At 40.9% G+C, this 16901-nt stretch overlaps 1 protein-coding gene across 3 annotated transcripts in view; it reads right to left on the reverse strand.

Moving 5' to 3' along the window:
• Positions 1-16901, reverse strand: part of sytl5 (synaptotagmin-like 5) — a 39926-nt gene that overhangs the window by 16404 nt on the left and 6621 nt on the right. For all 3 annotated transcript variants that reach the window (XM_023415982.1, XM_023415983.1, XM_023415981.1), the window contains exons 2-3: positions 1214-1562; positions 909-1124 (exon numbers count right to left, since the gene is read on the reverse strand). In XM_023415982.1, the coding sequence (XP_023271750.1) occupies positions 909-1124; positions 1214-1332 (335 nt within the window). In that variant the 5' untranslated portion in view covers positions 1333-1562. The remainder of the gene's footprint in view (positions 1-908; positions 1125-1213; positions 1563-16901) is intronic.

The raw sequence follows: 16901 nt of genomic DNA on the forward strand, positions 1-16901 counted from the left end.
CTTAATAATTTCCATTGTGGCAGAGCTGGAAATATCTCACGTTACTTATTTGTGCATGTAATGCAGTCTAATGCAACAGTCCTGTAATAAATCTTACCATCATGAAGGTAATAATGTTCAGTTTTTATTGAAATTGTTTTAGAGAGTTGTTGATTCAATTGTATGATCATTTTGGAGGATGCAGTTTGTAGTGTTGTTGAATCGTATTGCATGATTCAGAGAGGTGGTCCTGTTTTTTTTGTTTTTTTTTTAGCTTACCCTCATTGAAGTTGTTGATTTCCTGCAGGACTGCTAGATTAGACTGCACTGGTTTTAACGAGGTGTTCTTAATAAAATGACGAGTGTACCTTGAGGACAAGCAAAGAGTGCTGCAAGATTTATTTCTGTTATTTTTTTACTTAACCTTTTAAACAATGTGTCATCATATAAAAAAAAAACAAGGTGACATTTACATCAACTACTAAAACAACCCTCGACAGAGAAAAAGGATATTGAATACTTCAAGCCACTGAGAGAGGTGACGCATGATGTCATGTGCATGCATTTACAGTCCTTGAATAGCAAATATGTAAGCTAACTCTACTTTTGAACAAAACAAAATAAATACATTCGGCCTCACTAATTACCACACGTAATGCATGGGGGACGTAAATGTAAAAAGATGCTGTAAAACCAACGGTATAAACAGCACTGACAGATAGTGTTGCAGTGGGGTTTTCTTTTTTTGGTCAGGGTGGATTTTTCCTTAAAGCTTTGGAGATGATCCCGGCACTGAAACACCTGAGGCCCTTGCAGACAAATGGAGACAGATGTGGTGTCATTAACCATCTAATCTAAACCATCTGGACTCCATTTCTCTTCCAAACACTCAACACTGTCCTAGTCCCTGCAGGCACCATCACACTTACGAGATCTTGGCACAAACATTACACTTCCACTGGCGTCCGTTGGGAGTTGCAACGCGACAGTTGCTGCAGACCCGCAGCTGACACTCCTCGCAGAGATCTCCACGGTCAAAAATCAGGCCCAAAGCCCTCAGGCAGCGAGCGCACTGTCGCTCGCCCAACTCCTGGGGCCGACGGGAACCCTTTCGTTTGATCTCCAGCAGCTCATTCTTCAACTTCCTGTGCGAGAGAAAGGGGAGAACATCAAGAGATATGAAGAAACGTCAGAGTGAGATGTGAAATTGTTGAAATGATAACGAAGTCCTCACCGTATCCTCTTCTCCTCTCGCTTCCTCAGTTTCTCGTCTTTCTGCAGCACCTTCAGGATCATCTCTCTCTCATGTTCCAGCAGAAAGGAGAGGTTCAAATCCTCCTCGACCTGCTCCATTGATCCCTCAGTTAGACTCAGTCAAAAACAGTCAACTAAGATGTTGCATGAAGGGAGTCAGAAGAACTACATTATGATGCGAAGAGCTCCAGTTTCTGTTCTGCTAACAATTGGGTTGTTGTTCTTTTAGCTGACATAGTCTGAACTCTCCCGGTGCTCCTCCAGTGTTTCCTCCTCTAATCTTCTGTTTCTTTGGGGAAGCCGACAAGAGGTGGCCACTTTCAGGAATCCTAGACAATGTGAAACAGACAAGGAAAATCAATAAAATACACCTGACGTTAATAACGTAGTGGAAACTGCAAATGGATTGGCAATACAGGTCCAGGTTAATGTGCTTGTCTTTTGGCTGGTGTAAAAAGCATTAATTAAAATAAGACAATGATTTGCAGGATTACAAAGAAGCGCAAGTAATTGGTAGACATTTGACAGCTCCACAGCAGCTTAACAACCTCCCAATTAGGCTCCAAGGCTGACATTCAGAGCACAACACCCACATTTCTCAGCTTCCGTTAACAAAGCTCTGTCTATCCCTGAAATTCATGACATGGCTTGTAATAATAATCGGCTCACCTGCATGCCAACACACACAGCTACATTAGATTCCTTTGGTGCGGGTGATGCTTTTGTACAAGGAGACTTGGCTTTGCTTCATGCCAGTGGCATGTCTCTAAGGGATTGCAATGTCAGTCCATCACTTTGGTTCAGATTGAAATATCTCATCAGTCCTTGAGAACTGCTGTGAAGTTTGGTGCAAATATTCACAGTGCCTAGAGGACAAAACCACTTCCATGATCCCCTGATGTTGACTGTTGTGGTTTTGATTGAAATGTCGCAACAACTGTTGGATTTAGATTTTTATGAAATTTGATTTCATATATTGACATATATGTCTAGCCCATACAAATAGGCTATGTACTGTATGTTTATGTATGTATTCTTATATTGTAGATGAATGTTATGTAAATATATATCCAACCCAACCCAATGCCTGCCAATATATGTTGATATTATACACAGAAGGGTCCAAAAGTCAGTCAAATACAGAGTTTTTATATTGTTTTAATAAATTTGCACATATATATATATAAATACACACACACATTAAATATAGATTGTTAACACATATATACTTGCAACGTGTTAAACCATATAAAAATTCATAATTCATTTATATATGTAAATATACAAATTTTACTAAAGGTATTTTTATATATGTATCCATAGGATGTATATATGTGATAATATTATTGGTGACTTATGGAAACATCACTCTTGATATAAGGACATATCATCTGTACAGGTAGAGCCTCACAGCCGCTAGCGTGGCTGTAGACTCTTGTTTTCCCTCACTATGCATAAACACTCATCCAGGGCAGGTTGGAGTTCAGTATCCTTCTGAAACACACTGTGACATATGGACAGGAGGAGCCAGACATCGAACCAACAACCCAACCCTACCACCTGAGTGTGATGGATGGTCCTCGGGGAGCAGTGGGAAGCAATGAGAATGTCATTCCTGGGGTGTGCTGTGGAAATGCTAAGTGGCCCTGATTCCTTAGGACGCCTCTGCAAGTTATTAAGCGAAGTGATGTGCTTTGAATACCACACACACACACAAAGAGAGAGAGAGAGAGATAAGATTCTCCACCTTGCTGCGGTGCCTGAACAAGTTAACTGCTGAGAATAACTTGCTTTGCACAGAAATAAGCTTCCCATGCTGCCAATAAAATCAACCATGAAGATCACAAACTAATATATACAGGGTTACATGAGGCACTGAGGAGAGAGACAAAATTCTGTCTGTGCTTGTGTACATGAGGTTGGGAAATAAAAATCGAATGGAGTGGGGTGGGGGTGGGGGTGGCGGATCTGCAAAAGCCCACACCAGCCTCCTTCAGTCCTTATTCATCACCGTCTCTTTCATCCTTGTCCTTTCTCCTCTCGTCTCTTCCCTTCACTTTACATGAATTAGCGCTAATGAACCAGCAGACATCATCTCAGCTTCATTTGCACCCAAAGGCACATCATGACATCAGTGATTATAGCATTTTAAACTGAACTGCAGCTGCACTCTCGCCAATGAGGAGGTTTTAACTTCAGATACGCTCGGTTTGAACTTCTCTGTCTCGCGCTGCTTTTTCTTTCACTTTTCATTCAAACAGTCGAGCGCGATGCTGTGAATGTCTTCCAGGAGACACCGTCTGAAAATGTCTGCCATTATCCCTCCTTTTAAACAATATCAAAATTTCCTCCCTCTCTATGATGTCTGGCTTTTAACTTTCACTTTGAGTTTGGCTGTGACTTCTCTTGGGTCAAGCCTAAGAGTCTACAGCGATTAACCAACCGTTATTGCCATCAAAAAAACACTCCTAATTCCTACTATTTTAAATACACACATCATCATGTCAGACTGTTAGTTATCATCTGACAAACACTCAACTGAACCACTTTCAACATTCAGAAAACACAATTCACAATTATCCTCAAACTGTCAGTGACCTGGGCTTCGGACATAATAAACATTTCCACCGCTGCACCGACTGAAACGAGAAACAGAATAAGTAGATCTTAAGATGTGTGAGTCATTATAAAGCAGGAAATCAAAAATGCTGATTATAACAGCTGGTTTAAGTTCCTGGCAGCCAAGAAACTGTGTCACATAATATTCCTGACATACACACACGACTAACACTGGGCCAACAAGGTCAATAAAGCGAAATAAATATTTATCTGAGCTTCCATCATATTATAGTTGCGCTGAGAGAGCTAACACTGTCTCATAGTTTGAACTGTGTGCTGCAGTAGGCGTGGTGACCTGACGCAGCCCTCCCTGAGTACACACAGCACACATTCTCGCCGCCGCTCTCTCTGCCCTGAGCAAACACGAGCGAGGAGACAGTAAAACTTTGGCTACTGATGCCTCACTTCTCAGCCCTGCACTAATGACATCTCAGAGGAAAGCACAGTGACTTTACTGCCCTTCCAGCACAGCGTGAAGACGCTTTTTCATCTTTTCCACCGCGGTTCATGTTGTTCAAGCATATAACGGATCATTTGTCATAGAGTCTCCGCGCTAACGCCGGGACATCTGGCCATAAAGACACATTGTGGCCTTCTTGGTGTTTTTGTAACTGTGTGGCATTTTACCATCAGTCAGTCTGTGTTTTCTGCAGGTGGCAGAGCTCAGACAGCAGAATCAATCTGCCAATTAAAGACCACAGGTGTGCTGGGAACAGACTGTTGGCGGAAAAGCAAAGTGGATGTGTATAGAGAAATGAACACAGGATGAACATAAAATACAGTCATTACCGAACATTCAGCGGTTGGAAAAAGCAACAGATAAATTGCGACTTTGAAGTCAGAAACCAAGGCCACGCGTCGCCTCAGAACAGCTTCAGTCCGTCCATATCTGCCCTGAGCTGGTCGTAGTTCAATAGTGGAGTGTTGTTCCAGAAGGAAAACCTTCAAATGTAAATTGCTTCATTGGGAAAAACAGAGGAAAGTGACTCATTCTTATTGTTTTTACCTTCTTACATTACAGAAGGGTCCAGGTTTGTGCTTTATACACCACCTCATGTGTGGCTTTGGATTTAAGCAGAAACAACAGCTCTGTCAGGCTTTGAAGGACAAGTCTGTTGATATTTAAAGTTTTTCTTATTGTCAACAAAATACCAAAACCAATACTGAATGGTTACAAACCAATATTATCTGTGTAGCCAAAGCTTCTCCAGTGTTGTCTAAAAACTATCCACAACTCACATAGAGCCACATCATTACACCGGCTGACATGTTCCTTTATTATGACGAACACTGTAGTTTATTTCCAGTCAGTCTCACATACACCGTCGCGCTCCACCAGCTGAAACAAACAGTCTATTTACTCCTGTTTGTGTAACGTTTGCTTAAAACAGCACTCGCCAGCTGTTAAGTGGTTACATAATCTTTTTTTTTTTTTTTTTTTAATGACACTATATATCTGTACGTCCTGAGAGCCACAGGCGGGGGGGGGGGGTTGTTGAGAGACAGATTTTACTTGGGAGGTGTTTATAATGTTTGTTTTTCCCTCTGGCCACAATGTTTTTGCTCTTGTGGATTAAACCAACAAACATCTGTTTTCCCCAGGTGTTTGTTGTTTTGCTTTAGCTGAGAATGTAATTAGACTAAATAAAAGTGGAGACTGTTGGACCTGATTGAGGTGGAATATGCTGCTGACTGGAATTAGCACAGTATGACTGGTTTAACTGGAAGTCTGTGCGTGAATGTGATTTGGTTACTTGAGCATCAAGTAGCACATAACACAATATTCGTCTGAGTACACGACAATATCCAGTTAGGTTAAATTAAGTAGTAAATGAGAGGAGCACGCCCATCTCTGTCTCATTGTTTCATTCTACATTATGTAATGATTTTCTTTTGCGGGTAAGTCATCCATGCATTTTCAGCCACTGATCCAGGGTCAGGTCACAGTGGCAGCAGGTTGAGGGAAGTGGCCCAGACGTCGCTCCCCCCACCAACATATTGCAGCTCATCCAGGGGGATCCAAAGGCATTTCAAAGAGAAGGAGCAGTGGCTCTACTACGAGCTCCCTCCGGATGTCGGAGTTCCTCACCCTATCTCTAAGGCTTAGCCACCCTGCGGCGGAAACTCATTTCAGCCACTTGTATCTGTGATCTCATTCTTTCGGTCACTACCCACAGCTCATGAGCATAGGTGAGAGTCAGAATGTAGGTCGACTGGTAAATCGAAAGCTTTGCCTTCCGGCTGAGCTCCCTCTCCACCGCAACGGTCCGGTACAACGCCTGCAATGCTGCTGACACTGCATTGATCCACCTGTCCTATAATCAGGAAATGATGGGAAAAAAAACATCCATCATGAACTACATAAAGTACTTATTATGATACATTTATATGTCCATATACAGTGGCTTTACAGTATTCATTCATTTTATTGTGATGTTCATTTAATCCTAAGTGGATAAATAAAAAAATGTTATCCATCAATCCAAAATTAATGACCAACAATGACAAAGTGTGAACATGTTTTTAGAAACTTTTGCAAATGTATTAAAATTCAAAAACTGACGCTCAAAATTACATCCTGTTTTTTTCAGATGTGTCGAGAGCTTGTGTCCACCTGTACCAAACTGAATTAATTAGATATAGTTTAGGAAGGCATACACCTGAGTACAAGGTCCCACAATTAACACAGGACCACAACCAAGTCACGAAGTCCAAGGACTCTCCTCAGACCTCCACAATACATTTGTGATGAGACAAAGATCAGGGCCAGGGTATAAAACCATTTCTAAAGCTTTCAGTGTCCCAAGAGCACAGTGGCCTCAGTAATTCAGAAATGAAGGAAGTCACCAGGACTCTTGAGTAACTGAGTAACCGGGCAAGAAGGGCCGTGTGTGTTTTTCTCTGCTCATCAGCAGAGAGAGGGTTCACCCAGTTCTCATGGAAGTGCAGATGTTCCATTTCCATTTCTTCCTAAGCACTTTAAGGACTTCTTATCAGTTTCCATTTGAGCAACATCTGCAATTTCATGACAACTCCATCTGCTGATGAAGATCACGTGATATGACAGAGAGCTCCAGAACAGCTAGTAAATAGTTGTTCCTTATTTTGAGGCTGTTTTCTAAACTGCTGTCTCCAAGGTCAAGAATGAATTTAAACCTTGATTAAGAGCAGTGAAACTGATTTGTTAGATTACGTTGCTATGGCGAACATGTTAGCAAACACTAGTATATTTCACATTTAGCTATGTTTTGCTGTCTACCAACTCCTGAGGGAAATATCTGTCCCTTTAGCAGTTAAATGCTCCAGTATGTTCACCAGCTAGTCACTAAACCTCAATCAAATGAACATATAAAGCAATGAACTAAGATGCAGTATTTTGCGTTATATTAGACCAAGTTCTTTATATGTGTCAAACAAAACTTAAAAGCGAGATTAAGTGTCCACTGTGGCCGCAAGAGACTTCTAAAAGAACATAGCATAGCATTAGCGACATAGCATTAGCACAACAGTCATAAAGTCTGTGAACTGACTCCGATTCTAGTGTTCGCAAACATTAACCACCATACACTACTGGTCTTACCAGAACAGGTAAGCATGTAGCAGTCAAACCCATTAGTGTGTGCAGCTGAGCTATGGTGCATCTTACTGCTGACAAGTTTTAATTTGTGTAATTTCATTTTTACACAGTCTTACTGATTAGTTTTGTCAGTTTTAAACTACAACTTGCTCAGAATCATGAATTTGGAGAAATGTGTATCATGACTCCTTGATAACACTGTATCAGTGCAGTATGATTTTGCTGTAATTTGATAAAACTGAAATATCGCCCAACCTCAGATACACCGTTGCATTTCTCCCTGACTTTGTCGTCTTTTTCAGCATCCTGCACCTACAACCTGTTTCTTCCTCTTACTCGCTCTTCACTCTCCTCAGCAGCAGGGCAGCAATATCCCAGAAGCTCTGAATGCATCATACACCTTTCAACTCTCTGTGAATACAGTTACAAAACCTTCCTGTGAGATAGTTGAGGATGGGATGAACTAGGTCAAGAAAACACAGTATGCTGTGTGGTGAACCTTATTTTTTTTTTCCCAGAAATGTGGGTCAACCCCGTCCCTCGTTGAATTGAAAATTCTTCAGCTTCGACTTCAAGTTTTAGTCTTGTTATCTCAGAGAGGAGCAGCGAATATCTTTTACTTGAGAGATTTTCCCTTAGAGACGGCAAATAAATCATAAAGAAGCTCCTTCACCTTGTATCAGCAGATTCTTCATCTCCTGGGAGGACAAGGTTTTTCCAGATAATTTCCCCTGGCGCTACATTGTCTAGCATATACACTACCACACAATCCTAAGATAGAGGGCTATGAACCGCCGCGAGTCCAGATCATTAATAAATTATACAAATTGCCAGTTCCATAAAAAAAAAAAAAACAGTCACACAAGTCTGTTAACCATTACTCTGTCTTGATGGTTTTCTTAGGGCTGAAAGATGGTGGCATTTAAAGCACCGTGACTCTTTTCTTTTGTTTTAAAGTATAACCCCTAAATCCCCCTGTGGTCATTTACAGGATGCTGTACATTCTCTCCGTAAATCATTAATGTGACACAGACGGCAGTGGACAGTGATGATGAGAGGCAGAGAGCGTCTCTGGTGACCATTAAACAGCAGGTCACTCCAGCGCAGACACACACACACACACACACACACACACACACACACACACGCTCTAAGTGTAGAGATCATTAATTATTCATCAATAAAGGTCAACAATGACACTTCACAGCTGCTTAAAGCCGTGCCCTGACACACACCAGAGAATATAACATATCCTGATATACTGTAGCTCTGTCTTGTCTGCTATAACAAGTGGCGGCTGTACCTTCTCTACACCTTTAATCAATCGACCACAACTGGGAAACTCCTGGAAGCTCCAATGTTTTGGTGCATAATAACGTGGAAGTGGTTGACTAGGTAAACCGATAGGAATGCATCACATCTGCCCAAGTCTGTTCTTCAAGGTTCAGGATAAGTCTGGCGGTTTAAAAAAAAAATATACCATGAAAAGACCAAAACAAATAATGAATTGACCTGACCAACAAACATTATGTGTGTAGCCAAAGCCACTATATATATATCTATATATGTTTTTAGCAATTGGACCCATGTCTTCCCTCATAATCAACCTGAAATGGTAAGGACCAACTTCTCTGCTGTGTGGACCAACCTTACAAATTGAAAGGTGGGTTTGGGGTGATATGGGGAGCCTAAAATACTTTGCACAGATAGAATCAAGAGAGTTAGAGCTTTCAAAAAATGTATAATTTGTCAAGGTTGTGTGAAAATGAGTCCGGTACAAACCAAAACAAACCTAAAGTGCTGCCAAGACCAAAGTGTCCTACGGGTGAGACAGGTGAGTCTATTTTAAGAGGTTTACTTGTTTTGTATTGTATTTAAATGACTCCCTGTGTTTTAGTCACCCCCCAAAAAGAACAGAAAATAGCTAAATCTATGATTATGGGTGCATTAATGGATTTAACTATTTTCCTGCACGATAAATATACTGGAACGACTTAAGGATCCCTGTGTTTACATGCACAACTCAAATCAGGCGCTCCATGAGCTAACACCACCATTGTTGTAATTTTTACCTCAACATGAATTCCTCAGGATAAAAGCAGCCACTACTTGTTCTTTTCCTCCTGTGAAAGGAGGAATCACACAAGGCGGCAGAACACACTGGACTTTAAAGGCAGGCAGGGTGTTAAATGGCCTGACTCATTCGTTCAAGGAGTAAATCCAGGGGGAAATATCACAACGATGACAGATGTAGTGATGATCAAAGCACAGCAACACTCAGCAGACATAAAATTCAATTGCTTTTCTAAGTAAGAGAACGTGATGAAGCACAAAGCTCTTGAGATAGATTTTTGCACATAAAACCCAGAGAGGCAGGCCAATCAAATTTACAATAGCGAGTCTACAACGTGTCAACAGTCAAAGTGCTCTTCATAAAACAGAGAGCAAACACAGCATCTTTCTCATGATGTTTGCCTTTTACAACAGAGCGCTGTGCAGATTCTGACAGAGATCCATATGCATGCTGTTATATCTCAAAACAGTTTCCAGCTCGCTCCAGTTTATCTCAGCTTAAAGGAAATGAAGCAAATAGCATTTATCCTGCTATCTCAGCTGTGTATCTCCTCGCATGTAATCCACTTCCTGAGATCGGATGTGGTCCTGTGTTCATAGCGAGGTGAAATCAATAGGCAGCCATCGTCCTCACAGCAAGCTCAAGATGAGATCTGGCCTGCTGGAGGGGACTGGAGAGGATTCTGGGAAGAGACTTCTAGATGGGTTTGGGCAATTAAACAAACGGCACATTCAATGATACATGACATGTTTGTCCAAGTGGAAAGTATCCCTGCCTGTGTGTGCTTTACATTTAAGTGGTGACCTCTCTGTCTGTCTTTCTCTTACACACACACACACACACACACACACACACACATACACACACACACACACACACACACACAAAACACCTCAAGGCAGATAACATAGCCGCACCACTGCAGTGCACTAACAACCTCCTTCTCCTGCCTGGAGACCCGTCAGACACACTGTCCATGTCACTGCCAATCAAACGAGGATCCGTCTGCAAGCGCTCTCGTCACTCCTCCTCATCCTCTGGACTCTCTGCGTGTCAATAACTCTGCTGAAACACAGCCCGTCATGGTTTGTCAATCAGAATCCAATTTGAAACCTTAATTACTCCGTAGGCGCCGCAGGTAATGAAGCGACATTAGACACCAATATAAATAACTCACCCCTGTCAAGCCTGACACTGACACGCATAACTGTGACTTGCATTCTGCCAGATGTGGCCTTTTGTCTCTGATTACGAGTCTGCGGGTCGGGTGGTGATATCGAATTGATGCTAAAAGAAAGATAGTTTTCATCCGGAACAGCAACCTTTGACCTGATCTCCAAACTGGCTAACTACAAATCATCATGCTCTGGCTGGGGATGAGCGTTACCACGGGGAAAAAGGTAAAAGTGTTTATATAGCCAGGGAGAAAAGACATTGACATGATAATCACTTGAATTCGGATAACATCACACACTTTCTGACGGTCCCTATGCAAAGGCATCCACGATGTTGCACTTGGCTGTACGTAGAGACAGAAGTAGGTGTGTGGAGAAAAAATGAGCTCGACAGAGAAGACTAAAACTTTAGAAGGGAACATCTCTGTGTCGCTGCCAAGCTGTTCAATGAGTTTGGGTCACAGAAGCCTTTGACAGGACCTCTACAAATTTAAAAATATTTTCATTCAGTTTCATGGTGTAGCTTTTAACTGTCTTTCTTCACCCTTTACATTTACTCCAGTAAGAATTAAAGTACATTCACTCAGGTGCAGTTTTGAGGTTCATGTACTTTACTTAAGTATTTCCTCTTCACTTTGTTTCCATCCACTTCATTTTGTTCTTTTTACTCCATTACATTCATCGGATACCTTTAACTACTAGTTAATTTACAAATGAAGATTTTACACGCAAAACATAAGATGTTAATAATATAGAATATGATTACACTACACAAGTCTTAATGAAATCATTAAAATAAGCTCCACTTCAACAAGGCTTCAGGCTTGTTTTCCATCATACACACCACTGTGTTTGACCACCACTAAGTAGTTCCTGTCGAATCATGACTAACATTTAAAATGTTGCCTACAACCATGGAGCACATGTCACTGCCATCGTAACATTACAGCTCTCCGAGGAGCTGCTGTCCGTAATGACCTATCAAGCCCGGAGGCCTGCACAGTTTCCTGGGGGGCTCAATGGAGCAGAAAATGGGAAAAACAAACCAACAGAATTTGTGCCTCTAGAAACCTTATCCAGAGCCCCCCCGCTGTCAGCCACTTTCTGCTCGCCTACTTTCACCTTCAGTGAACTCTTCTGCATTATTCTTATCTGTATGCTGATTACTGTCCTTGCATTGATAGGTTGTTTGTGTTATTTCACTCGCTAATTAAGAGGAAAGGGCAGCATGAGCTCAGGAAGAGGCTGCCAATCCTCAAAACAGACCAGCAGAGAGAGCGCAGAGCCGGAGACAGAAAATGGATGATTGGTTTTGGTTGGTTGTGTTGTGTTGTGTTGTGTTGTGACTCATGAGATAAAAGACTACCAGGAAGAGAAAAGGAAATCGGGACTTTAGGGGAAAAGGAGTAAGACAGTTAAACCAGGTGCTTAACGATGATTTCAGTGCAGTTTAAACGTTCTGACCTTGAAGGCTTTGTTTTTCATCTCTCGGGGAACTCACTGCACGTCTTAAACCAAGTTTAAGACGTGTGACAGGAATGCAAAAAAGAAAGAAAAGCTTTTCTCCTCCACATTTATCAGATAAAACACAAACCAATAACTGCATAAGGCAATTTCTTCTTGAGTACTTTCACAATCTTAATGACTTCTTTGTGGCAAACTGTTCTATTACATAAGGTCTGTTGTCATTTCCACACATATGCTTCACATTCATACACATTCATGTTGTTCTTCATGCGTCTCGTTGACATGTCAGTGTTATAAAACCTACTCGTGTTAAGAAAATAGCCTAATACGTTAAAATTGCATCAACAAAGATGAAAAACAGGGCCTCAAACCATTTCCTGAGTGAGGAAGTCTAAAGCCAGTGAAGTACGACAAACAAAGAACGTTGACTCAAAACATCATTCCCAGATTTTAAAGCCTTTGATTCTTTGTGAAATGCAGAGAATAACAAAGACTAATCAGACTCCAGTGAAACTGAACTTTAAATAACAACTGATTTGGCTTAAATACAACTCAGTCTGTTGGGGGCAACTACCACCTTTTCTTAATCTCCACAGTATCTGGTCTACAGCCATGCCAGCAGCTCTGACTTGCTTCTAGCTGAAACATGAAAGCCATGCTAGCATGCTATTTTTAAGCAGTTACAGATTATAAATTAGCCACTTTTGAATTTGTAGCAGTTCATTACCATGTGAAAACAGATAAAAAAACAAACGAATAGTTCCTATAGAATAAGCTCAGTGTATTGTATTAGTGTTAATATCCAATTTATTATTTTGGTGGCTGTTAGGGTTTAAACAATATGACATGAACTCGCCATTAGCATGCTAACATTTACTAATTTACTAATCACAGCTGACCCTGTGGGCATTACCATAGTAACCCATAGTGCTCCACAGGCCTCAGATGACCTGTGCAGCAATAGATACTGGATGAAGTGCACATCTGTTTGGCAATATGTAGTAAAGGAAAATATAATCTGAAATGATAAGAACATTCTTCCTGGATTTTTACTTATTTTTGAAGCTCTGGCTTGTTTAATGGCCCCGTGTCATATTTCTTTTACCTACTTTAATATTTAATTTGATACAACACTGACAAAACATATATACATAAAACATACAAATAAATTTGTTCTCAATTATATTATAAATGTGATGGTTCAGCCTCTTTATTGTAAGTCAAGGACAAGCAAACAAAGAGCCTATAGGCTGCAAGTCACTGCATTTCATTCACTGTTGTCACAGCTCTTTGCATGAAATATGAACCAGCAAAAGAAAATTATGCAGTGGCCTCAATAATTATTTTCTTATAATAACAGACACAAATCTAAATAATTATCTACTTCTTTCTCTCTTTGCTGTTCTTATGTTTCTTACACTTCAGCACAAATCCACACAGCTCCAATGCAAATTCTGAATACTAATCTACTGTAACTCTCCCCGTCCTCTCCTTCTCCATCCCCAACTGCACCCTGTATAAATCAGTTTGTTTGTTTCTTAATGTGGTTAATTACACAGAGGACAAGAGCTTCTATGAGACAGGTGATGGAGATGCCAGAGACAAGCTGTGACCCTTGTTCCCTCAATTTTCACTATAATCAGCTCTTTTCATGTCTGCAGTGTGGAACAGGCTAATTTATTCTGCCACAACTGCAGTGAAAATGGTCCAGATTTCAAGCCACAGTCTGCTACCAACTCCACAGATCTGGCACTGGTTATGTTTATGAGAGAAACTGTGAGACGGGCTCAAGTGCAGGCGGGCTGGGTGCTATATAAACACACACAAATGCACAAACGCACGCTATGCAGAGTATATGAAATCTCTAACCTTACCAAAACTTTTTACTGTTAGCAGACATTCCCCTTGAAGAAAGAAAAAGATACAGGGAAACAGATATTTCAGGAAACTCTGCCAGAAATCATCAACAGACAAAACTATAAAAATAAAAGATAATGTGCGTGTTTGATCTTTTATGATGTGCACCTTTCACTGCAAAACCCCTTTTGTTTCTCTGCCACGTGCTGTTAATGCAAGCACTTAAAGAACAAGAGATGAGAGGTTTTTAGATCGAGCCTGGATCTTATTAACCCAGTTTCAGTCGTGGCCTCTGCTGCTGCTGCTGCTGCTGCTTCTTCTTCTTCACACAGAGAGAGAGATAGAGCTCCCCCTCTTTTCACCAACATGTCTGAATATTTCATAGCACTCCGTCCCTGTTTAACTGCTGCTTGCCTGACACATTTCACATTTCACCGTGCTTCGTCTTATCAAAGCACTACCGGCTAATGGAGAGAAGGGAATCCTTTGAAAGTCTGGTGTGTGTGTGTGTGTGTGTGTGTGTGTGTGTGTGTGTGTGTGTGTGTGTTCTGAGCAGTGTTACGTTTAATCAGAGTGTAACATCTGAACAGCATGTGTAATTTAAAGCTGAGTAGATGCTAATGGATTATGATTTTTTTTTTTTTAAGATTAGCCCTGTGTCATTTCTGTTTTAATACACTGAACAGTAGTGTGGCTGAAACATTAAGCAGACAGATGCATAATGCAATTCTGTGTTTGGAGGACAGATGGGTGTCTGGGCTCACTGAGCCTCCAGGACAGATCGATGAATAAACATCTCTCAGCAAAGACAAAACTCCTGTTTGAGAGAGCTGGGCCTTGAATCCTCCACGTTGAAGGCACTAAAGCATTTGCTGCATTTATCTACGGCATCAAGTCAAAAACAGCATCAGTACCCAGCTGTCTGATCTTTGTCTTCACTCTTTTTTTTGTCTTTTCATATAGCAACGGAGTTTATTTGCTCAGGATCATAGTGGTGAGTGAATTTCTGGTGGCCGTGACATTCAGTCTAATACATTACCTGTGAAAGTAAAACTCTAAACAACAAAACACTTTCAGTTCCACATGCAAGCTCTCAGCATCCCACACATTTCAGGAGAATCCTGGCAACGTGTCAAAACAACTGCATCTGCAAAATAAACAGCGGGCAGCAGCCAATATTCAGAGCACAGAACGTTTTGACAGAAAGGGCATCCTGATCTGCGTTTCAGCAGCCAGAGACAATTATTGAATTATCACGTATGTGTCTGTTTAAAGATCAGACATGCTCAAGAAACTTGGACTCAATTAGCTGCTTCCTCAGTACTGCTTTCTATTAAGGCGCCATTCGTGAACGAAACCTGAGGCATTTTTGATAACTCTGGGGAGATGCGTGCTTGGCCTCAGGGCGCTTTGTGCATGCAAAACACTCAAAATTAATTTCACTGATATTCACTGAACGATAAAGTAGAATTAATATTATTTTGACTGTCTTATTTTCACTTTAGCTTCTATAGCGTCTGCAGCTGCAGCACAGCCCCCAGTAAGGAGAAAACATTATTTCCCTCGCAGCAAAAAGAAAAGTGAGTGAGGAAATGAATGTCACAGCACAGTGACAGAATATGTGGTGAAATCCCTACAACCCTTTAGCATAGTAGAATATCCATACTTTAGGTTTGATAGTTAAGTACTGTAGTTTTTATTTGTTACTCAAAACAGTTGAAATTTGTTTTGTTAACACTTTGGGACGTCTTCATACAAAAAGAAATGCAGAATTCATTAAAATGATTTGAAAAAGGGATTTTAAAGGAATCAGATAAAATGCTATCAAACCTCATTGCTAGCCTAAACCTAATCAATCGTTATGATGCTGTCACATCATAAACACACTTATTTTTCAACAGTAATTTGTAATGGTTTTTGAAGGCACAAGAAAACGATGCCGTCCTGCTATTTGTTGCGTCAGATCAGAAAATGATCATACGTGTTGCTCTATAGCGCGTGGACTAACAATGTGTTTAGTCCTTTAATTGTTGGGTCCAGATGTTCTGCTGCGAGTTTGTTAGTTTGATCCTGGAGGAAGGTAAACACCAGCAAAGAGATTTTTCAAAACCTGCCAACAATTTATTAACCATTAACCAACCCATCAATTACAGGTTAAAAACCTTTTTTAAAAAGGTTGCTATTGGAAAGCGATATCCCCACCTGTATAAGCAAAGCAAACCTTCAACGCTGAATGTGAAGGGCACAGAATCACAAAGAACACAACAGACTGTGTTCCAACATTCAACACAGGACTTCTCTAAGTGACGCTCCAGATGGCTCTTACAACCAGGTAGACGACGCAGCTGCACTACCAGAGGAAATAAAACTGCCAATGAACGAATGAACTCCTCTTTTGATCTGGCTTATGTGAGGAAAAAAAAGTAGAGCAAAACACCAACACACGGTCAAACAAGTCAAAGACAGAAGCTGAAATAAAACACTATTACTTCCATCACATGTGCATCTTTACAGACACTGTGTCTCAGTGGTTTGAACCAGCACAGTGAATACACACATTGCATAATGGACTTTGCCCTTTACAACAAATAGGGGTGAGGTTGACCGGAAATTCTACTGAAACTACTGATTAATGCTCAAGATTATGTGATTAAAATGTGCACGACACTGGGGACTAGATTTTAATCCTTCACCTGTGGGTCTTCGCCTGTAATGACATCATAAAGCAGGTGACTTTCTACCTAGTATTGATAAGAGCGCTTGGTGTGACCTGATGAGGAACAACACATCGTCTAATCCCTCGATAGAAGATAAACATGAAGTTCAGGTGCAGGATGCTTGTACTTATAATTTGACATTTTTTTAGCAAATACATTTTACATTACGCTTCATGCTACAA

This window comes from Seriola lalandi, unplaced genomic scaffold (genome assembly GCF_002814215.2).
Source record: "Seriola lalandi dorsalis isolate HSWRI2012SDOR001 ecotype SW California unplaced genomic scaffold, Sedor1 jcf7180002054559, whole genome shotgun sequence".
NCBI lineage: Eukaryota > Metazoa > Chordata > Actinopteri > Carangiformes > Carangidae > Seriola > Seriola lalandi.